At 39.5% G+C, this 24,870-nt stretch overlaps 1 protein-coding gene across 1 annotated transcript in view; it reads right to left on the bottom strand.

Moving 5' to 3' along the window:
• Nucleotides 1-903: 903 nt before the first annotated feature.
• REL (REL proto-oncogene, NF-kB subunit) overlaps nt 904-24,870 on the bottom strand; it is a 31,375-nt gene continuing 7,408 nt past the window's right edge. The window contains exons 3-10 of the mRNA XM_012932883.2: nt 22,107-22,255; nt 16,549-16,640; nt 8,828-8,968; nt 7,699-7,803; nt 6,471-6,683; nt 5,240-5,308; nt 5,061-5,129; nt 904-1,670 (exon numbers count right to left, since the gene is read on the bottom strand). Coding sequence (XP_012788337.2) covers nt 904-1,670; nt 5,061-5,129; nt 5,240-5,308; nt 6,471-6,683; nt 7,699-7,803; nt 8,828-8,968; nt 16,549-16,640; nt 22,107-22,255 — 1,605 coding nt within the window. The remainder of the gene's footprint in view (nt 1,671-5,060; nt 5,130-5,239; nt 5,309-6,470; nt 6,684-7,698; nt 7,804-8,827; nt 8,969-16,548; nt 16,641-22,106; nt 22,256-24,870) is intronic.

The raw sequence follows: 24,870 nt of genomic DNA, 5'->3' as shown, positions 1-24,870 counted from the left end.
TGAGAAATGTGGTGGAACTCTAAAGACAGAGTTCCCAGCCCTTACAGTACCAGGTCTCAAGTTTCAAAAGTGAGACCATAAAGCCCTTTTAAGTTTGTAGTCTAGAATTTTCCTTTTATGACAGTTTAACCCAACTTTATATTCTACATATTGAACAGGTTTTTTTTTAATGAAAAACCTGATTTTATACAATTTAACATTACCTAGATTTGTTACACACTTTGTTTTTGAGCCCCACCAGCTGAGTGCCTGGGGATTGCTCCCAGCAGTGCTCAGGGGACCATGCAGTGTCAAGGATCAACCCAGGGCTCACACAGGCAAAGCTTGTGCTCCAACCTACGGACCCATCTCCCAGGCCCTGTTATATATACTTATATGATCAAATAATGATTTAACCTAGGTTGAAATATATACTGGTTTAAATAAACTCAGCGAATTATTCTACATGATACCACAGTGCAGATGTTCAGTCTGCCTAGCTTTATCTGCTCTAGAAGCAAAAGTCTTTTGTAAATGCCAGACTTTTTTTCTAGCTCATCATGAAGCTAGAAATGAGTTTGTCCCTCTCTTTCAGCTATAGCTGCAGCACTGAACATTCATCTTTTTTTCATTTATATCGACAAATTTTCCACCAGCTAAATGAGAAGTTCCAGAACCAAGACTCTGTTAGAGGAGCCTCCTACACTCAACAGTTTACAATTCTTCCTGATGAAGTTTTTTGACTACTACCCCTTGAAAACGCGCGCGCGCACACACACACACACACACACACACACACACACACACACAGTGTTACAGTCTCCATTAGTAAATATAAAATGCTGCAATGTATATAAGTAATATCAATTAACTGCAAACATTTAAAAGGACTTGAATCTTGAATCACCATCTGAATTTCACAAGTTAACTTGAAAAGAATCCAAATGCAAATGAGTCACTCAGTTGCTCATTCTGCAGAGAACCAATGTCTCCATACTGACTATTTTGAACAAAACTATGATTGCTTGCATTAGTGATGTTTGATGGTCCTGACTCATTGAGCATGCTGTTATTTGTACAACTGAAGTCAGATCCCTCAAATGCAGCTGATTGTGAAGCAAAAGCAGTAGTACTAGAACTGGTGCCCGCAGATGTACTAGAAGAGGACATCTGATGGAGCTGTCTGAAGTCTCTTGGGTCTAACACGGAATTACACGGGGGGTTTTCAAGATTCAAGCTCAGAAGTCTTGAATTATCAGTTTCCCTCATAATATCATTACTGGGCGGCATCATATTCACAGGGCAGTTAGACAGCATGCTGGCATTAGGGATACCATATAAGTCAGCTGTTGACATGGATGGTGATTCCATTCTGCTCATATCATCAATATTATTAAAAATGCAAGCATTAGTAGTAGGCAGATCCCTCCTCACAGGGTTTTCCAGGTATGATGATATACTCGAAGAATTTGAGCAATGTGTCCCTGCTGAAAAACTGCTTGGTGGATTTGTATTTCCCAAGTGTGCGGTGGGGTGAGCTGCCGAGGACCAGCTTGAAGGAGGCTGAGGAACCACTGAGGACACACCCGAGATGGACACTGGCGAGGAATAGTAGGATTCGGATTGGCTTGAAATTTCTGAAGGTCTAGGTATTTCTCTCAATGCTGGAGCAGAAGAAAACAAATTTGATTCTGTGGAAGGAAAAAAGTATTTTTAGAAAACTAAAATGAAAAAAATTTCTAAAATTCATTTTATTTTGGTTTGGGGGTCACACCTGGTGGTGCTCAGAGCTTACTCCTGGCTCTGTGCTCAGGGGTCACTTTTGGCAGGCTCAGGGGACTATAAAGGCTGCTGGAGAACTGAACTCAGGTCAGCCATATGCTAGACAAGTGCCCCACCTACTGTACTACCACTCTGGCCCCCAAATTTCTAAACTTTAAACAGAATTAACTGAGAAACAAAATTTTAGGAATAGTGATATAACTGTAGCACTGTAGTCCCATTGTCGTCCCGTTGTTCATCGATTTGCTCGAGTGGGCACCAGTAACATCTCCACCTTGAGACTTCTTGTTACTGCTGGGACCTGCTCGAGCAAATTGATGAACAATGGGACAACAGTGCTACAGTGCTACTCATATAACATTTCAAATAAAAGTATTAATAGCACTAATATGAGCACATGACTCTAATACTGAATTCTGTGACACTTCACTGTCACTGTCATCCTGTTGCTCATCGATTTGTTCAAGCAGGCACCAGTAACGTCTCATTGAGAGACTTATTGTTACTGTTTTTGGCATATCCAATACGCCACGGGTAGCTTGCCAGGCTCTGCTGCCTGGGCTCGATACTCTCGGTAGCTTGCCGGGCTCTCGGAGAGGGGTGGAGGAATCAAACTCGGGTCGGCCACGTAAAAAGTGAAAGCCCAACTGCTGTGACACTTATTTTATAAATACCTATAAAAGTATTAGTCTGTTATTTTAGCAAATAGAATTTCACTCCAGTTAAATATAAAAATCTAGCCTCTAAGGGGCTATAAAATTAGTTTTAAAAAGTAAACAATACCAGAATCTCACAATATCACAATCACAATATCCCATTAATCACCGATTTCTCGGGCAGGCTCAGTAACATCTCATTTTGTCCTTTCCCTGAGATCTTAGAAGTCTATTTTTTTTTTTTTTGGCATTCAAAAATAAAATTTATTTTATTTTTTTTAAATTTATTTTTATTAGTTTATTTTTAATTAGAGAGTCATCGTGAGGGTACAGTTACAGATCCATACATCTTTGTGCTCATGTTTCCCCCATACAAAGTCCGATAACCCATCCCTTCACCAGTGCCCATTCTCCACCACCAGTAAACCCAACATCCCTCCCCCCCTCCCCAGTCCCGTCTCCCCCCCACCCCCCCTGCCACTATGGCAGGGAATTCCCTTTTGTTCTCTCTTACTGATTAGGTGTTGTGGTTTGCAATAAAGGTGTTGAGTGGGCATTGTGTTCAGTCTCTAGTCTGTATTCGGCCCGCATCACCCTTCCCCCACATGACCTCCAACCACATTTTACTTGGTGGTCCCTTCCCTGAGTTACCCAGAATGAGAGACCAGCCTCCAAGCCATAAAGACAATCTCCTGGTACTTATTTCTACTATGCTTGGACGTTAGTCTTATAGTCTATTATTCTATATTCCACAGATGAGTGCAATCTTTCTATGTCTGTCTCTCTCTTTGCACTGGGGGCTCTTCAAGGTCAGGGGAATGAAATTGAGCTTGTTATTGGATTTTGCATATCAATACACCATGGGGTGCTTGCAAGGCTGTCCCATGGGGGCAGGAAACTCTCACAAGATTGCCAGTTTCTCCTAGAGGGAGAAGCAGGCTAAAGATATCTCTCGGCCACTTGTGGCTGCGCTTCTGAGAGCTTGCTTTTAAGTCTCTGGATGTTGATCGTTGATGGGATTACACACACCTGGGTTCCTCTGCCAGTACCTTCATGCATGAGGCCTGTCCGAACGTGTAGAGGTGTGTGTAATCCCATCAATGGTCAACATCCAGAGACTTAAAAGCAAGCTCTCAGAAGAGAGTGATGCAGAGAGTCTCTTGCCCGCACGCCTGGCTGTCTTCCCCAGGGCCCCTTGGAGGGGATGGGCTCCAGCTTCCCTCCCCACCCCAAGCAGAGCTCCTGGCGGCCAAAGACCACCAGAACCTAGCTGCAGCCATGCTGGAGGCTCCTCTCTACACGTTAGGACAGGCCTCATGCATGAAGGTACCAGCAGAAGAACCAGAATCTCAGTTAACGAAAATCCAAGAGCCAAAATGATTTTATTCTTTTCACTTTTAGGAAAAAAATAGGATACGGGAACATTAATTAGCACTGATTAATAAGATATAATTCTGAAAAATTTTAGTCAGAAAAAAAGGATTCTGCATTTATTTACATGTTCTATGACTGCAGATCTATATGCAGCCATATATACATATATGTATATGCTGTATACTGTTAGGTATACTGTTATATATGCACTCAATCAGGAAAAGTGTACTTTATTCATAACTTTATTCTTTTTGCATTATTTCTTTCCCTTTGGGGCTACCCCAGCTGTAGAAGCTGTGCTCAGGAGCTGCACCTGGTGGTGCTCAGACTATATCGGGTCCTGGGGATTGAATTGAACCTCGCTCGTGCTAATCATGTGCTCACTCTTTGACCTACCTCACCAACTCCTCATCGCTTCAATTCTTAACGCTAAGTGGCTGATCGGACATAGCCATTTCTCTAGACACATTTAATTAATAAAGTTACCACCATAGGGGCTGGAGTGATAGCACAGTGGGTGGGGCATTTGCCTTGCACGTGGCTGACCCGGGTTCAATTCCCAGCATCCCATATGTCCCCCGAGCACTGCCAGGAGTAATTCCTGAGTGCACGAGCCAGGAGTAACCCCTGTGCATAGCCAGGTGTGACCCAAAAGCAAAAAAAATAAAATAAAATAAAAATAAAGTTACCACCATATAAAAAATATAATTTCATTTGTTTAAGTACTGGGGAATTGAATTCAGGGTTTCATAAACACAAAGAATGAACTCAACCACTGAGTTATATCCCAGGTCCCAAAATGCAATTCTCCCCCCTCACCACTACCATTTTTTTAACTTTACCTATTTCTATTTAGACACCATGGTTTACAGTCGTTTTAATACTAATGTTTCAGAATTTTATTTTATTTAAGTTTTTGGGCCGCACCAGGTGATGCTCAGAGTTTAATCCTGGTACCACCAGGAGTGAGAAACTCCTGTTTTCACCCCACACCTGTCATCATCATACTGGCAGCCTCCACCACTGTCTCTAGCAACCATCTCATTCCCATACTCCAAATGTAATCTTTGAAAAATAAATCCCCAAAGCAATCACAATTTCAAAATAGAACCTTTAAACCTGAGATTAAATCACAATATTCAAAACATGAAATTTCGTGTACAAGTACAAAATATCAAGGAATTTTCATTTCCAAAAATGGAATTCCAGTATACTATATAAAATAAGTCATTCTGATTACAATAAATAAACTACCAGAAATTAAAATACCTTTTTTGATTAACTTTCCTTCTCCAGATGATCCTGGGGGACAAAGTTGAGGTCTTTCAGGAAAATTTGCTGTAAAAAAGTTTTTATGTTACTAAATGTAATTTTAAAAACAATACTACTAGTACAAATTTGAAAAATGAATAAAAATCTAAACATAAATCAATCCAAAATATTCTTACCACAATCCTGCCACATTTTCTGGAAAAGTAAAGTTGTTTTTTGTTTCTTTGCTTTATTGCCATAAGCATCTGGTCAGGAAAGATATCAGAAAAGCATGTAAGTCATCATAAAATTATGCTATTATAATCAGTATTCTAAAGAAAACACTTTAAATTTGCATAATAAGGATTTAATTATTATTGCAGAGTATGTCCCACATTAGTAGTAAGAGTATTTTTCTCTTAGTAAAAAGTAGTTAATACTATTCACCTTTTATTTTTTAACATCCATAAGACAACAATGTCAATGAATGTGACAGGACAGAGAAGCACCAAAATGGAGACCACTTTCTTGAGAGGAAAGCATGCCATCTGTCAAAAAGGCACAGGAAAGGACCAAGCCAGAGGTGGAGGAGATAGTTGAATAGTCAGGGTACATGTTCTACGTGCACTGGGACCCATATTCAAAGCCCAGCACTAGATGGCCCTCCAAGCACTGCCAGATATAGGTCTGCAAGACCCTGAGCACTGCTATGTGGTTCTACATCCTAAGAGCCCAGCCCTGCCTGGCGTCGTTTGCTTAGTGTCACCAGGAGTGACCTACAAGCTCCCTGAGCACTGCTTGGGAGTCCCCCCAAATAAATAAATAATAAAGGACCAAAATAGAGTAAATGAAAATAAATTTAATAAAACAAATGTTGATTAAAAAAAAAACTATTTCTGGGGGCTGGAGCACAGCAGGTAGGGCATTTGCCTTGCACGAGGCCGACCCATGTTCGATTCCCAGCACCCCTTATGGTCCCCCAAGCACCGCCAGGAGTAATTCCTGAGTGCATGAGCTAGGAGTAACCCCTATGCATCACCGGATGTGGCCCAGAAAGAAAAAAAAACAATTTCTGGGTCTTTTTAGAAATGGATGAAAAGGAGCATAAAGGTCAATAAAAAGTCAACTGAGGGACTGGAGCAATTGTACAGTGGGGAGGTTATTTGCCTTGTATATGGAAAATCTGGGTTTGATTGGCACCCTAGATGATTCCCTGGCTTGTCAGGAGTGATCCCTGAGGTCTGAACCAGGAGTTAGCTCTGAGCACCACTGGGTGTGGCCCCCAAGCCAAAACATAAATTAGCTGAAAATTTTAAGAAGAACCAAGTTTTAGATAAACAGTAAGATCCATTCAAATGAATCTTAGAAGAAAATGCTGTTAGCAGGGCTAACTTTAAGAAGGGAGTCACCACCACCATAGAGGCATACCTTTCTCATCAGGCAGGTACCTAAAATCCATAGATTCACTAACTTCCTGGTCCGAAGGCCTCCGCAACTGCATCTTAACAGTTACAGGTTCCATTATTGGTTTACAATAAGGTGGAGTCTTGAAAACAATTGCCACTTGCCGATGCACGTCAGCTTGTGAAAAGATACCTTTTGCTTCCCAGTTGTTCAACACAAACCGAACTTCTATGTCATCTGGTCAAGAAGAAACAAAGACACTGAGTCCGACGTCTCCAAGTCATGGGTTCCCATCCCAGAGCACAGGGCACTGCACTCCAGGCTTGGGTAGTCAGGTATGGTCTGGTTCCTACAGTCGAGGCCAAATGCTGCAAGGCCTAGCTTCTTAAACTCCACACAGGCCATGGGCTTGAATGTGGGGGTGTGAAAGCTTTGGAAAAAAAGCTTCACAGTAAAAAGCTTCTGAAGGTGCAATGATCAAAAATTAGTTGAGTATAAACCATGTCATGATTAGGGGCCGGAGCGAAAGCACAGCGGGTAGGGCGTTTGCTTTGCACGCGGCCGACCCGGGTTCGATCCCCGGCATCCCATATGGTCCCCCAAGCACCGCCAGGAGTAATTCCTGAGTGCAGAGCCAGGAGTAACCCCTGAGCATCGCTGGGTGTGACCCAAAAAGAAAAAAAAAAACAAAAAAAAAACCATGTCATGATTCTAAAGTGTTACTAACGAGCGAGCTCATGTCACATTTCTCAGGCAAAAGGGGTCATAAATAGGAAAAGCTGAAGAAGTCATGCTCTAAGGGAATAAGGAAATACTGGTGACATGATTACAGAGGTCAGTAATTCCTCTCACATCTTCATCCAGAGAGATAGAAAAGTGGGTAGGGTGCTTGTTTCACATGAGGCCCACCAGGGTTTAATTCCCAGTTAGTACCAGGAATAATCCCTGAGCACAAAGGCAGAAGTAAACCCTGATCACAGCTGCATATGCCTCCCCAGAAAAGATCACAAAACTCAAGAAACCAAGAAATAGGGAACTGAAAGATAAAGACAGACTAAAGGTCACACAAGAAGAGTCATAGAGTCTTGGGCATTTTGGTGGGGACAACGTACGATAACATCAAAACAATGAAATTAACATTTTTGAAACCATGCTACATAAACTACAAAGCAAAGAAATAATAATGGCAAAACAAATATATATTTATTAATCTAAAATATGTTCTGAATTTAAGGAAATAAAAATCAAATACCTTTCTGAACTCTGTCACAGAGTAGAAATATTTCATCTCCTCCTCTGACACTTCCACAGTTCTTATTTACACGACAAATCCTTAATTCTGCAGTATTAGGAGCACCTAAATATGAAGGATATTTTAATAGGTTACTACTTAAATAATGTAAATTTTTTGAAAGGGACAATTTCAGCAAAACATTTAATAAAATAGATAAAAATTTCTTCGTATAAATAAGGAATAGGACATACTAATCTTCCATATCTGAACTTTCCTTCATAAAGGAAATTTGCCCAATGGGGTTTAGAGCCTGTGGCTATTTCTAGGCGATGACACGTCCTGGAATTAATTCTCCCTGATCCCAAGTTCTGATTCTTCAAATTTATTCTAAGCACTCAGTGTCATCAGTTTAATATTCTTGAACTATAACCGTAACTCTAAGGTGATGCAATTTTCATGATTCCTCTTACCCAACAAATATTAATAAACCATTCTCCCTAGAATTCAAAGCTCTCAGGGTGACCCTTGACCTTTTTAGCCCTATGCACACACAGCAGGTATCCCATTTGAGGGCAGTTTCTTAATCTTTCATTTTCTTGTGGGGGTAGTCTTCCCCACAGTGTACCCATTTGTGCTGGGGTAAAGTACTATGTGATACCAAGGACTGAACTCTGGGCCTTATGTATAAGACATGAAAATTAAATTATAGGCTTACTGTCCATTTGATTTATTTCAGTAAGGTTTGGATTTTTCCTACAGTGAACATACTCTGTTCAAAATACTTTTTAAAAAAACTATAAGCGCATATGCTGCCTGAGCCCATGTGCTGCTTGCGCCCATGTGGCTGAGCACATGTGGTGCCCGAGCACATGTGGTGCCCGAGCACATGTGTCACCCACATCTCCCCTCTTGAGACGTATACTTTCATGCTTTCATGTCAGGTGCTAGGATGTGTGTAAATCTCTCTCCACCCTTGGAGAAGCCCGAGTTCTCTCTAGAGCGCGTTATTCTTAGTATTCTCTCTCCCACTTATCCCTTCCTCCTTCCCTCAGAAACCTCTAAATAAAATTTGCTTACTTCAAATAAATAAATAAATAAATAAAATAACTATAAAATAAACACAAACACAAGAAAATAAAATACTTACGATTGTCATAAATTGGGTTAGAGACAATGGGAGGTAGAGCAGTTGTCAAATTACCACGTTCATCAGGGAGGAAAACTTGAAAACATAATCTCACCACTTTGAGATCACAATCTTCAATATCAAGCAGCTGTGGTTCAGGAACTGTATAAATAATCAATATATGACATATAAAAGAAAAAGAATGTGAAACAGTCCCATAGAACTAAATTCCTGCTATAGCTTCCTTCTTGCCCAATAACTCTAATAGCATCCCAATGAATGCTAATAGAAATAGAGTGCTACATACTTTCAAGAAAGCTGTTCAACAGGAAGTAACTATCCCCCAATCTGCAATTTAGATCAAAATCCCAAACTGATATTAATAGAAAATCAAGCTTAAAAAATAGTCCACAGGTTATACAAATTAGAGAATAGGCACTGATTCATTAGTTCAACAAAATGAGTCCAGTCATTATTATAAGTACTCTAAATTATCTACTAAAACACTATCATTCCCATTTTATACATATTTATTTATTTGGTGGAACCTCCTAAATGGTAGAGTGTGCCAGGGTACTCCAGTGATACTCAGCTCCTGGGTTAGTGGTTCAATGCTAGGGTCCGAGGATGTGGCATTGCTGGGTCTGATGTGACAGGAACCACCAGAGCCACCGTGGTGGTACTTGGGCCCTCCAGAGCCACTGTTGGTGATGCTCACAGGATCATGTGGTACCAGATATTGGCCCTGGTATCAAATGTGACATGCTCTCTAACTTTCAGTGCAAGGATCTGACCTTAAAGAGGTGCAATTACTTGTCCAAAGTTTCATAGTTCAGAGTGATGGAGTAGGAATTCAAATTCAGGCCACTCAGGGAAGGGCCAGTGCTTCCCATCTCCCTGCTCCTTCGGGGTCCTGGTTGTCAACCCACAACTGTGGGTGCCATTTAAGCACATTAAAGGACATAATCCAGAGACTCAGAAATGAATCTTGGAATGGATTAGCTTGCTGCAGAGATGTCTCTGGACCCCAGTTATTTACAATTTTAGAATTCCAATTTTAGAATATAATTTTAAAACAGTATGCGGCCACAAAAGTGGCCATGTGACATTTCATGATATTCATAACAAGCAACAGAAAATAAATTATGTAGCATCTGCCTGTGGCAAGCAGGTTTGACTGGTGATGAGAAAATTTGAAATAATGGGGGAAGAATTTGCATTGAAATATTGAATGTAATCAATTAATGTGAACTGAAAATAAAATTAAAAACAAAAAACAAAAAAACAAACTCAGGTCACTGAATTCAGAGCCTGTGCTCTCAAAAAATTGAATTCTAGGGGCTTGAGAAACAGTATAGCAGGTAGGGCATTTTCTTTGCATGTGGCTGACCCAGGTTCTATCCCCAGCATCCCATACGGTCTTCAAGCACCATGAGGAATAACTTGAGTGCAGAGTCAGGAGTAACCCCTGAGCATTGCCAGGTGTGGTTCAAAAACTAATAAATAAATAAATAAATAAATAAAATGTCTGGAGAGGGTCTGGAGAGATAATATAGCAGATAGGGCATTTGCCTTGTATTGCAGCTGACCCAGGTTATATCCCTGGCATCCCATATAGTACCCTGAGCACTGCCAAGAGAAATTCCTGAGCATGGAACCAGGAGAGACCCATGTGCACTGCCATGTATGGCCCCAAAAACAAACAAAAAAATGAATTCTCGGGGCTATAATACAGTGAGTTCAGTGTTTGCTTTGCATATAGGGTTCTGTAGGATGACATTACTTTGTCCTCTCCCCCCTTGCCATGAGGAGCTTGTCCCGGTTTTTCTGAAGTTTAGGCTTACCCCAGTCTCACCCATCAAGGTGTTCCCGAATATCTCCCACCCTTTGTTTAGCTGTAATCACTTCTCTATGCTCTCTTCCTCAAAAAGAGTTAATCAGCTTCTCCCCCTAATCTGACTCTGGTAATTTGTAAGGTCAGACCTTCCTAGGATACTGAACTTATATTATAAGTTAATATTGCCTTTCTCCTCCCCTAATGCCTTTTGAATAATTTACTTTAAAGCAATGTCCTTTTTGTACAGACACAAGAAGACAATATTATGCTTTTGTAACTTGGGACTTAATTGGCTTCGAATATTATTCATTCCTGGGCATCTGCTTTCTCCACTTAAGCCTCAGTTGCCCTCAGTTCCTAGCACCCCAAAAGCAGGGTCCCGACGAGGGACGGGATGGATCCAGGGCAAGCGGTGAGTTATGTGCTACCCTGGCATCAAGATGGGCCTGGCCAAAGTGCCTAATTCTTAACTATAAGTTAAGAGCTTGATCATAGACAAATGCTGTCATGATCCAAAAGTAATGATGAGACTAGGACCCTGCTAGGGATAGGAAAGACTGATCTGACCTGAGCACTGTAGTCTGAGATCGAGATGGCCCCAAGAGAGCAATTCTATAAGCTTTAATGCATTTCTTATTGTGTCCATACAAAATGACTAATATTATGAATGCTTATATGTTTGCTGGATGAGGAGAGGAGAAACACACTCATGGGACTCCGCCCTTGGGTGGATCCTCCTGCTGAAAGAGAATCAGTCCTAGGAGAAGCATCCCCTGAGGGAAAAGAACTTGACTCCTATTGATGGTGACCACACCTATGTGTAAGCCCCAACCCCCTCATGTGGGGAGGTTTAACTAGGCTGTAAGAGTGGGTTGGGGTGCCAGATCCACAGATCCAGAGAGAGATCCAGAACTGGGAGAGAAGCAGAGAGAGAATGAAATAAACTGATCGAGCAACCAGTTTGGCCTTCTTCCTTCCGTCGCCTGCCCTTACACAGTGGTTCCAGAGCACCGAACGTGGGTGGTACGAACGTGGGAGTCGCCCGGAGAGCCCGCGAGTGCACACGCCTGTCGGCGAGCTTTAGTTTTTTACAGGGTTCAACCCTATATTGTCCTAAATGGCATCCTATATGGTATACAAAAGAAAATAAACTGGTTAACAAACCAAAGCTGAAAAACATTTAGTCAGGGGACCAGAAATGAGGCTCAGTAATAGAGCACAGGCTTTGGTTAAGTGGCCCTAGGTTCAATCCCTGGCACTATAGCTAAAAGAAATCAATAACCAAAAAACAGGAATTGTGAGCCATCATGCCTTCTTTTACCCAATGCTAATCTACATTAAAAGTTCAAAGATGCATCTTTTCAAAGTTCAAAGTTGGTATAAGGCTAACCAATTTTAGAAGTTCAAAGATGCATCTTCTTTACAAAGCATAACCTCATCTTCTAGAATGGAAGGAAATCCTTCCCCTTGCTAAGTCAGTGAAGCCCTCGACCAACCTATACCTCTGTTACACATCTGAAAAGTCTGGAGGTGGGGATGGGGATTGAGCACACCCTGGGGTGCCCAGGTGCTATTCCTGGTTCCGTGCTCAAGAGTGGTCCCTGGTAGTACAGAACTATAATGCAGATTTACCTCCTGCACTATCTCTCTGCCTCTGCTCTTAGCTGATAATCATCTATCTATGCATGCTTCATCTATTCTATTAGATAAGATTTTATGAAGGCAGAGGGTATTTGATCTATCTTTGCATATGCAATGAGCAAGGAATACCATATGCACAGTGACTTAGATATAATAGATATTTGTGCTTCGGTTTGTTACTAAGGAGTTCAAGAATAAAGCTGCTAAGTAATCAAACATTGACTTGCTGAAGAAAACTATGAAGCAAAAATTAACAAAGAAAGTTACCTTTGTTTTTTGTTTTTGAAGCAGGTGAGAGTTTGGATCACACCCAGTGGTGCTCAGGGACTACTCCTTGCTTGGGAGTTGCTCCCAGCAGTCCAGGGGGTGATGTGGTGACACAGATCAAATCGGAGTCAGCTACATACAAGTGCCATAACCCCTGGATTATCTTTCTGGCCTGAGGTTCTGCTTTTGATGACATGTAATTAGAGTCAACTCTACCATAAGAACTAAAAAAGGTAGACAATGTATGAAAAAAATTACTTCAAAGGCATCAGGCATGATGTGTGGGGGAAGAAGAAGGGAAGACTCGTAGCCAAGGTATGGGAGAAGGAAGTTATGAAAAGTCCTTCTACATGTCCCTATTCACTATATACCAACACTTCTGGTACCAACTGTGTGGGGATTTTTCCCCTCATACATCAATTCTCCAACTCCCAAGACACTAATGTGTGTGTGCATGAGGTCCTACAATTCAACCAATTCTGACACTAATTATCAGAGGTCAGCTCAGTCCTGCCGGGGAAGGCTCAGACCCTCACCCCTCCATTCCCCTCTGCAAGACACACACTTCATATACCAACTCCAAGTCCAGGCTGTCTCCTGAGGTCTGCTAATTTGCTTGAATGGGGAAATTATTTAGACTACTGGTTTGTTATCAGAGGGTACAATTCAGGAACAGCCAATGGGAAAGATGTATGAGTATGGAGAAGCACTGCTGAACTATCAAGACCTCCCAGGCACGCTGCCTCCCGGCATCTCCACATCTTCCTGAACCTAGAAGCTCATCACACCCCTCTGGTTAGGACTTTTAGAGGACTCATCTCATGGCATGACTTATCAAATCATCAGCTCTGGTGACTGTTCATTCCAACCTCTTGACACTCCCCTTCTAGCAGGGCAGGTGGATGAGGCTGAAAGTTCTAATTCTTAAATAGCATGTGTTTTTTTTTTCTTTCCTCTTGCAACCCAAGTACTCCGTCCTTAGGGGTTTTCCAAAAGTCACCTCAGGTAATTTAATTTTCCAAATCAACTCTGGGGTGGTTGAAGCAGGCCTGATGTGAGTAACATGAGAACTTCCTTTCACTTTTTTGCTCTTATCACTTAGCAAACCAATGTTTGGGGAACCCTAAGGAATGTGGATGAAAATCTACACAAAGTCCTTATTTTAAATTATTGGGGATACAGCTTTGCATATTGAAGGCCAGGTTAGATCACCTATGACTGGCATTGCATGATTTCCCAAGCCAGGAATAGCCCCTGGACACTGCAAGATAGGGTCTCAAGACCAAAAAAGAAAAAAACCAAAACAAACCCAAACACAAAAAGCCCAAATGAATACATCATGAGAATTATAGCGACCCAGAAAGAGAAGTTCCGAAAAACAGGTCACATTTCCCTGCCCTTTTACTAACTCTGATCCTGATCCCAGCCCCTGACATCACCCTAGATATATAGCTTCCAATTTTGTAAGAGGTGGTTAAGGCAATGAGCAATTTGGATGAACACTCAATATTCCACAAGGGAAAATCTATTTACCACTCTTTCCTAACAAAAGTTTTAAAAATATTATTGAAATCAAGCCTTTAATCCATAATTAGCTGATTTTTCCAAGAGAACTGCATACATAAAAGCAAGTGGCAAGAAAGCGTATGGCATAGAATTCACACTGGCAAACAGCAATGCATGTGTTTTAGTAGTCTAGGTTAGACAAACGAAGAACGGAAAGCTGAAGGAAAGATGAAATTGAAATCAAAGCTGGAAGGGATCACTAATCAGATTATAAAGTGTTTTAAATGTCATACTTCAGAAATTGATCTTGAAGCCCAGTGATTGGTGGAGCGGCAAGAACACCTGTATTGCAAACATGAAGCTTTAAGTTTGATGCCTACTGCTACACACATGTGCCTAGCAGGATCCCAGCATCGCTGCTGTCTGGGACCCTGTCACGGCAACATAGTGTGTGACCTCCAGAGCACCAGCAAGATATACTCAGCCACAGTCACTAGTGCAACACCTGGTAGATACTAAGGTGCGCAAGCACCAAGGCCTGTGACCCCCAGTTTTGCAACCATAACAGTGAAGAAAAAGGAAGGGGAAACATTTATTCTTGAAAAATGAATAAACTGATAGGAATTGATAATCAGGGTAGTTTCTCAAAGCTTGGGCCATGATCACTTGCATCAGAATCATCTATGACAGAAATTTTCAGATTGCTATAGGACTAAGTCCTGAGAACCATTAGGTATGGCACAAAACAAATAAAAATTTAAAACTTAGTTTAATGGGTTGAATAGTATCCCCCCCTTTCTCTCTTTTTCCTTTGTGGTGCCTCACACATGAAAAGGCAGGTTTTCTATAATTAAGATATACCCCCAGCCCTGCACAAGCATTTTATTTATTAAAAGAAACAAAAAAAGAAGTAGAGTGTATTGCATGTAATATGACTATTGCTTTGTTTTGTGGTGCTGCAGATCAAACCCAGGGCCTCAAGTCTCAAACATGCCAGGCAAGTTCTGTACCAATGAGTCACCTCTCCAAGCCTAACTATTATGATTAATTATTTTGTTTTATTCTGTTTTTGTTTGGGGGCCATGCCTCATGGTACTCAAGGATCACTCCTGGCTGTGTTCAGAAATTACTTCTGGCTGGGACCAGGAGACCATATGGGATGCTGGGTTTGAACTCAAGCTAGCTATGTGCTAAGCAAGCACCCTACTCACTGCACTATTTCTCCAGACACACTTCTTAACATTTTTTAATTTAATTTTCATAAAGTTGTCCACAATAATTGACTATGTTCAATATTTTAACACCAATCTCACCACCATTACACTTTCCCACCACCATTATTTTGAATTTTCCCACCACCACCTAAGTCTGCCCCACAGGTAGATGCTAAATAATTCATTTTGTATTGTTGTTTGTTATGAATAATTGACTAAAAATGATCCAATAAGGTTTCCTTAGAGGAAAGTGTGTAAATTGTTGTATCTCATCTTGGAGCCATTAAGCTCCTGAATAAGAGATCATTAAGATGTTATCATAGTTTGAGCCTTTGTGTGCTAATATATAGAGATATGTACATATCTCTATATATGTACATATCTATATATATATAGATATTTATCAAGATCAGTTGTCTTCTTCCTTACACCCCATCAAATATGGTGTGCTATTCTTGGTATATCAGTGGCATAAAGTATGAGATGACACCCAGCCACAAAAGCAGCCACACACTTCTGAAATTCCAGACTCATTATTATTATTACTATTAGAATTTTTGGGAAGTGCTCAGGATTGCTGGTTCTATTCTAGAAGTGACACCTGACAGTGCTTAGGGAACATTAGATGATGCCAGGGATTCAAACTGAGGCTGGCTATATGCAAGGCAAATGCCTTAATTCCATACTATTTCTCCAACCTTTATCTTCCTTTTTTATTAGTGCATTTCTCCTAGAGTCAGGAGGCCTGATTTTGAGTTCCAGCACCACCACTTCTATTTTCTATAAGACTTGGAAAGATACATAATCAAATCTCTCCTTTTTGCTTATTTAAAATGGTTATATAATAATCACCAGAGCACTAGTACTTGCCAGAGCAGTGCCTTAAGCCACTGAGTTATTTTCTGAACACCTGAAAGTATATACTTCCTTCTGGGGTACAGGTATATATGTCAGCAAATAAATAGAGAACAGAGATAACTTTAAAATTTAGATTGTTTAAGGGCCCAAGAGATAATCCCATAAGCTGAAAGCATGCTTTGCATGTGGGAGACCTGGGTTTAATACCTGGCACCGCGTGGCAGTCCCCCCAACATTGTGGGATGTGACCCCAGAGCACAGAGTTGGGACAAGTCCCTGAGCATTGTCAGGTGTGGGCCCCAAACCAAAAGAAAATAGACTAGATAAGTAGGTGTAAGATACAAATAGAAATCATACCTATACATTAATATATAAATGATATAAATTAAAAAGGATAGAAATAATTACATAAAACATACCATTGAAAGGATTAATTCCTGCCTTTATTCTTGAAATAATAGCTTCTTTAACTTCTTTTTTCTTTACACATCGAATACCCAAATTTTGAAAACTATAAGGAAAACAAACAACTTTCAAACTGAATAATAAATACAAGGACATATAAAGGAGGTTTTATGAATAAGTAGCATAAAATCAAGCATATATTTTATACTAAAATGTCAACATATTGTCAGAGAGTTATTAATGGATAAACTACACATTCAATGGCTATGATAAAGACATGAAGATAAAATTGTGGGAATATATTTCTAAATACACTGATAAAAAAAGAACATATCCTTCTTATATAAAGTATTCTATATCTATTCTTACCAATATGCACATATCAAGTACACCAAAGTAGAAAATTAACAGGGAGCAACAAAAAAGCTAGATTTCATTTCCCAAATTCATATTCAAATCAATAAAATCCATGTATTTGGAAATTTAAAACAAAAGTGTGAAAAAGATGTATACAGGGGTTGGGGAAGTGGTTTGATTTTGACTACATGAGTGAGGCCTTAAGTTTGATTCTCAAGCACTGCTTAAAGAAAAAGGAGAACCAAAAAGAAAGATGCCCATAGGCTCAAGTTCACAGATACAGTTTGCTGAACCCAATGAAGTGCTGATTACGTTTTTTTTTAAATATGCAAAGAGTGCCAACATTTTAAGAATATTAAAATTATGGTTAGAGCATGTAGGGCAAATGACTTGCTCACAGCTGACTGGGTTCAATCCCCAAAAGCCCATATGGTCGCCCACACCCTGCCAGAAGTGATTCTGAGCACAGAACTAGTAGCAAGCACTGAGGACCACTGAGTGCTCAAACCAAAATAGAACAAAGTCAAAATTAGGGGGTCAGAAAGAAACTACAGCAGGTAAGGTGATAGCCTTGCACAAGGTCAACCCAGATTTGATCCCTGGCAGTACAAATGGTCTCCAGGGCTATGCCAGAAGTGATTCCTGAGCAGAGAATCAGGAAATGGTGAGCCCTGAAAAGCACCAGGTGTGGCTCCCCCAAAATAAAAACAAACCAAAGAAAATCAAAATTTAAAAATTACTTACAAATATCCGTATTTCTTAAATCTAGAACATTTGAAAGTCCTAGCAACAAGTAGGATGGTATAACAGCAGCTAGCTACAGCCTTAGCCTCTGGACCCTATTTCTGTACCTGATTAACTCTACTTACTTGCCTACATAGTCCCACTGACATGTAATTTATGAGGTTTGGTTTCAGTACTAGTAGCAGAAGATGCTGTGCTACTGTATTGAATATTAGACCCATGTCATATAGTTTAAACTCATGTATCCTAAAAAAGGCACTGAAATTTATTATTTATGCAAAAGATGTTTTAATACTACCACTCATATTTAACCCAAGTTTCAAAATATCATTTATGGAAAACATCTCAATAGCTACAAATATTACTAATTTGCAAGTGTGTATATAGATGATGGTGGGGGAACTCCCTTGTGACCACCAGTCATACTTGTTCCCACATGGAAAAACCGTGACATCATTAAAGTCGGGTGGGTATGAATAAGGAAGCAAAACCTGATGATAATAACATTACTATTGGCCCAGACTTCACACATATTTCACAATAACAGGTTACTTGTCTTCTCTGCCCCCTTTATGCTCATGTTATTTTATCTTCATGCTCTTTGCATTCATAGTTTATCATTTGGTTATGTCCTACAATATCTCCAACATTTCCTTCCTCTGACTCCAGAACATTATCAAAAAAGAATCATAATTCTCTTCCTCAAAAGTTTTATACTTCTTTGAAAGAAGCTTAATTTGGTTCTCACTTTTTTGACAAACTATTTTAAGAACTTCATTTTAGGCTTGTTCTTCAAACCCGTATTCTCTCTTGCATACGCATCTCACTTACTTGTCTCTTTGCTTGCTTATTTCCACTCAGGAGAAGCATGTGTTCTCTCCCAAATACATATTTCCCCTCTTACCTCTCACAACTTTCTAAGCAAGTTTCATTTAACAACTACTTTGCTTACTAACAACAACAAAAAAATTCTTCATTTTAACATAGTCACGATTTGGCTTTCTTTAGTCTCAATAATTATATTTGACTGCATTCACAAAGTATTAGGAATAGTGGGGATTACTGAAATTCTGATATTAGGAAATCAAGGATTATAGAGACTATCTAAATAAGTTATTCATTTGTTCTAGTCAATCAGCAAGTTTTAGGTTTCCTTATGTGCCAAGATCTCTGGAAATGAGAGCACACAATTCTCCTAGAGCTTATAGTATAGTGCAGGGGCTAGCAAATTTGGCCTTCTATCTGTTTTCATGAACAGTGTTTTGGAATACAAAGTTATTTGATTACATGTTGTCTGTGTGTACTTTCTAGCTACAACAGCAGAGTTGATTAGTAGAAATAGACCATATGGTGTGCAAAGTCTATATTGTTTGGGTCTTTATAGAAAGTTTGCTGACATTCAGTGAAGTGAAACAGAGAAATTAAGTAACTAAACACAAAAAATGGTAAACCGGACCCATAGTAAGTTGGGTTTGTTTGGTTGGTTGGTTGGTGACCACATCCAGCTGTGCTCACAGCTGCATGCAAGGTGAGTGCCCTACCCTACCTGCTATACTACCTCTCCAGTTCCCATGACAAGTTGTATAAAAGTGATATATGTAATGTCAAAGATAATTGGAGAGCTGGGAGATAAACTTTTTTAAGGATGCATTGTAGTAACAACAAAAATGCACTAGAGAAAGAGAAGAAAAAAGATACATCAAAAGGAAGAAACAGAAGATGCAGATAACCGTAAAGCAAGCCACTATAAGCAAAGAAAAACTAAAGGAGAGACTGTGATTAGATGATCAGAGTCTCGAGTTCAAGGGGAGGACAGGTTAAAAAGCTAGAAATACAAGTTGATCATAGGATAGTATGAACCATTATAATGCTGTCCTTATTTGAAAAGCTTTATAAACCAGCTAAATATTTGGGGTTTTGTTTGTTTGTCCCCTTCCCCTCCCAGTGGTTCTCAGGGCCTACTCCTGGCTCTGAGCTCAGGGATCACTTCTGGCAGTGCTCAGGGGACCATATGGGATGCTGGGGATTGAACATAGGTAGGCCACATGCAAGGCAGGCACCCCATCCACTGTACAATCACTCTGGCCCCAAACCATTTAAACATTTTAAGTAAGGAGGGGTAACAATCCCATTTCTGGAAGTGATCCTTGAGCACTGTCAGGAATAGCATAAATGGGTGTGGCCCCAAAATATGAACAATATGCTGGGCTCATGACCCAGTGGTAGAGTGTGTATAAGAGGATTCAATTCCTAATCCTGCAAGGAGAAAAAAAAAGAGAGAAATAAAGTAATAAAATGTTTCCCAAAGTGAGTGGTTTCACAGTATAAAATGCTATGGGGGAGGGAGGGCGGAGCAGAGTAGTGCAGGGGTGGCAGAGTAATAGCACAATGGGCAGAGTGCTTGCCCTATGGGGAGGGCACTTGCTTTGCGTGAGGCAGACTGGGTTCGATCCAGGAATGAGCTCTGAGCACCAGCAAGTGTGGCATCCCCAAAATAAATAAAAATAAAATGCTGTTGGGGATCAAATAATGTAAATAAATTAAGGAAATATAAATAAATGATGAAATACTGCTTTCCAAGTGTGTATTACTAGGTACTGCATATTTGCTATTTAAGAAAAATGTTTCACTACATATTTATAAATGATTATTACTCTATGTAAGGAGTATACTAACTTTTTCTATTACAACTAGTCTCATTTTCCTCAGAAGGTAATACATGTTCCTTAAGAAAAATAAACATTATAAAGCAAATACGAGTTTGAAGAAAAACATAAAACCCCATTATCTGGTCTGGAGAGATAGTACAGCAGGTAAAGTTCTTGCCTTGTACACAACTGACCTGTTTGATTCCTGGCACCCCATATGGTTCCTCTGCACTGTTAGGAATGATTCATGTGCACAGAGCCAGGAAAAAGTTTTGAACACAGATAGGTGTGGCCCCAAACCTGCGCAGGTTTATCCTACTATAGAATTATGTTTATACTACAGAATTTTTCTACTAGCCTGGAGACAACTACTATTAATACCTTAATGTACAATTGCCACGTAGGGTGCCAAGGATTGAACCCATGGCAGCAGCATGCAAGGCAAATGCCTTTCCCACTGTACTATCTTTCTAGCCCTGTAATTATCTTTTCCATACAAAAACACATTTGCCACAGATTACAGAGACGAAAATGCCATGGAAAGAGAGACATGGAAGGAGAAGTGAGAAAAGGTGATGTGGAAGTAATGTAGTGGCAGGGGCAGGGGTCTTGGGCTTACCTCTGATGCAGTGGTGAGATTTACTTATATACATAAACCACTCAAGTATAAGCATGGGACCCAAAGTACAATAATTAAACTTAAAAATATGTCCGTTACGGAAACAGGTTGGGGGGCAGGGAGGGAAACTGGAGTCACAGGGGGTGGGATTAAAATTGTGAACTAAAAGCCTAAAATTCTATTGCCAACAACTTTGTGAATCAGTGTCTAAATAAAAACAAAATAAAGACTTAACAAATATATCTGCTGTGTTAGTTTAAGGCTATCTGGTCTTAATGGCATAGATAGAACAGTTTAGTCAGTCAATTCCTTATAGTCTATTATCTGAATTGTTTCTAACTTTTAACCATTACAAACAGATCACTAAGACTGAATTAACATGGTTTTCAGAAAGACAAATTCTTAGAAACAGAAAATGCTAGTTCTGAAGACATTTTTCATGCATTCACTCTGTAACTGTTAGTGTCTATAGAGAGATTTTATCTAGAAGAACACGGTGAATGGACCTTTCTCTGAGAGCTTCCCCAACAAAAAGTGAAACCATTTTTTAATCTTAGAACTACTGTTATATGTTAATTTTATAAAGTAACCTCCCTAAGCAATAAATCCAATTCATCTTTTCACATATGGCAATTGCTAAATTATTAATAAAAAGAATAAAAATATATGAAAGAAAAACCTTTCATGTTGCTCAAACTAAGAAAGAAACCCATAGCACAAAATAAGTTCAGGTTCACTTTACTAACAAAGTATCTTTACTATGAACTGAAAGGGTAGTACTTAGACAAATAGTACAAAAATTTACAAGTCCAGTAAATAAGAGTCAATAAAAAAATTAGCTGGCTGATTCTGCTAAACAATAACATGTAAATATATATAATTTGTACAAAATTATATATATTTACATATATATAAATAATACAAAAATTTACAAGTCCAGTAAATAGGAGTCAATAAAAAAATTAGCTGGCTGATTCTGCTAAACAATAACATATAAATATATATAATACAGCAATATATATAGTATATAGTGCTGAACAATACCATGTAAATATATATAATATTATATAAATATATATAATATAAAAAAATTAGCTGGCTGGTTCTGCTAAACAATAACATGTAAATGTAATATAAAATATATATATAAAATAATATAATTAAATGTATCCTTATTCTTAAATATGTCATTGACTGTACTTACAACAAAGGTCTGCGCTCCTGTCCAAATTCTGCTTCATAATAACCATCTCTGCAGTCTTTTCCTACCAAGTCATGAGGATGTGGTTTATATGGATCATTTTTTGTTACTAATGTGATTCTTACTTTTCCTTTTCCATAATAGTTCGCAATCTATAGAAAAACGGGAAAATAAAATGTATATTTCATAAATAAATTTCATCAAGAACTGATATACTAACTTGGAGTTGCATGTATACAATGTAGTTAGCTCTAGATAAAAATCAACTGACAGTTAAATGTGGCTTGGTTGAAATATTTCAGAGATTGCTACAGCTGAAGAATTTTTCTCTCAGTTTTTGAGCATATTACTTCTGCCCTAATTTCAATTGGTTATATCATTTAATTCTTATTTTCCTTCCCCCAAGTCCATTCCATTTCTTTGCTGTTATTATTTCTGTGATTATTGGGGCCTTTCTGTCTCTGTCTCATACACATACATATTACACACACACCTGATTGTAGTACATACACACATGTAGTTGCTATGTTCAAGATCCCTTTGGTTATAGTATTCACTAGGGATCACACACTCGGTTGTGGTTACAGACTATTTAGGTAGTGGTGGGTGGTTTGAAGTCATTTCTGGGGTCCTCCAAGTTTTACCAAAGATTTCGGCTTTTACTGTACTGCCAGGGGTCCTAACTAGCAAAGACTTTGGAATCACATTTGGGCATATGGGAGTGGTTCAGGGTGGTGCTGGGGATTGAACTCCTGGCCTCATAGCCAAGAACAATTTGCAAGACAGTTGCTCTACCATCTTGTCTATGTCCATCATTTTCCTTTTAAAATACATAGATTGATAACCAGAACAGAATACGAGAAAATGCTTAGAAGTTAAGTCACCAAATACCCTGTTCTCAGATTCACCATAAACATCCATTAAAGTTTATACTCCAGTCACACTGGAAATGACCGCATACCATTTTACTTAATATGTGAAATTTCATCCCACAAAAACAAGTGTTAATCAATAAGCAAACCTTAAGTGTTCAGTGTAGGCAATAAATCAAGTTAAATTTTATTTATCATTTACTTTTTTAATTTATCATTTATTTTTATTTAGCATTTATTAATCATTTATTTTTGCCCAAGAAATGCAACACAGGCAAGGGGTTCTAGGAAAACCTTAGATATATTAAATTAATTTTCCATTGCAGCGCATTCAGAAACCATTCTTGTCAATTTTTATTTTACAAGTCCTACACACAAAGACACAGGCCACAGTTTAAGGTGCTAGCACTTAGCTGAAGAGAGACAGATAGTACAGGAGTTTGGGCTGAATAGACAGTACAAGGGTAAGTTGTTTGCCTTGAACACAGCTAACTCTGTTATGATCACCAGCACCATACGTAGTTCCCCAAGCCCTGCTGGGAGGAGAAAGCCGTGAGCACCACCAAAAATGGCCCTCAAACAAAATTAAAACAATAACAACAACAACAGAAAGCTAGGATCTAGAATACTAAAAATAAAGGGAAAAGCTAAGCATGGGAGAGTAAAGGATATATTCTGGGTATGGGAAAGAACTTATGTTTTTGGAAGCTATAAAATTTGCAAGCGCAAACTAGGAAATATAAAAAATGCACACGGGGATGTGAAAGACGCTGGGTTCTAATCTTAATATCACAAAGCAAAGAAGCAAAGTAGCATTGTTGCACTGTCATCCCACTGATCACTGATTTGCTCGAGTGGGCACCAGTAACGTCTCCATTGTGAGACTTGTTACTGTTTTTGGCATATTGAATACGCCATGGGTAGCTTGCCAGGCTCTGCTGTGTGGGCGGGATGCTCTTGGTAGCTTGCCAGACTCTCTGAGAGGGACGGAGGAATTGAACCCGGGTCAGCTGCTTGCGAGGCAAATGCACTACCCGCTGTGCAATTGCTCCTACCCAAATATCACAAAACAAACAAAAGTTAATTTATGATTGGGAACAAGGTATTTAAGTAGTAAGTAGAAAGTAATACATGATTTAAAAAAAAATTTTTTTTTTTGCATTTTGCTTTTTTGCTTTTTGGGTCATTGGTCTCAGGGGTTACTCCTGGCTCTGCACTTAGGAAATACTCTTGGTGGTTCACAGGGGACCAGTGGGATGCCAGGGATCAAACTCATGTCAGTCACATGCAAGGGAAACACCCTGCCTGCTGGATTATTGGTCCAGCCCTATCCATGACCTTTTAATTTAAAACTAATTTGAACAGTGAACAGAAAGTCTTTCTGAATGAATGAGAAAACAATCATTTAAACCTATTAAGACATGCTAATGTGGGCCAAAGAGATAGTGGGCAGGGCTCCTGTGTTGCATACAGTCAACCCAGGTTCGATTCCTGGGACCCCATGTGGTCCCCTAAGCACTGCCAGGAGTGATCCCTGAGTGAAGAGCCAGGAGTAAGCCCTGAGCACTTGTGGGTGTGGTTCAGCCCCTGGTACCCCAGGCCCTGCCAGAACTGGCTCCTGAGCACAGAGCCCTTCAGCAATGCCAAGTGTGGCTCAAAGCCACCTCCCCCTAAAAACAAACTAACAAACACAATTGTCTTAAAGGATCTGAAGAACTGTATTTTATTATTCCCCTCAACAGCAGCTCTGTTGTTTTAAAACCAAAAAGAATTTAAATAAGACAAACTGATATTGCTGTCCAAATATGATTAAAAACTAGGGAATTAGAATACAATACAAAATTGTGCCATAAGCTTACTCTAGAATTTAGAATTTCCTTTCATTTCAACAGAAA

The sequence above is a fragment of the Sorex araneus genome, chromosome X, assembly GCF_027595985.1.
Source record: "Sorex araneus isolate mSorAra2 chromosome X, mSorAra2.pri, whole genome shotgun sequence".
Taxonomy (NCBI): domain Eukaryota; kingdom Metazoa; phylum Chordata; class Mammalia; order Eulipotyphla; family Soricidae; genus Sorex; species Sorex araneus.
The sequence above is the reverse complement of the archived record's forward strand: the minus strand, read 5'-3'. Positions and strand labels throughout refer to the sequence as shown.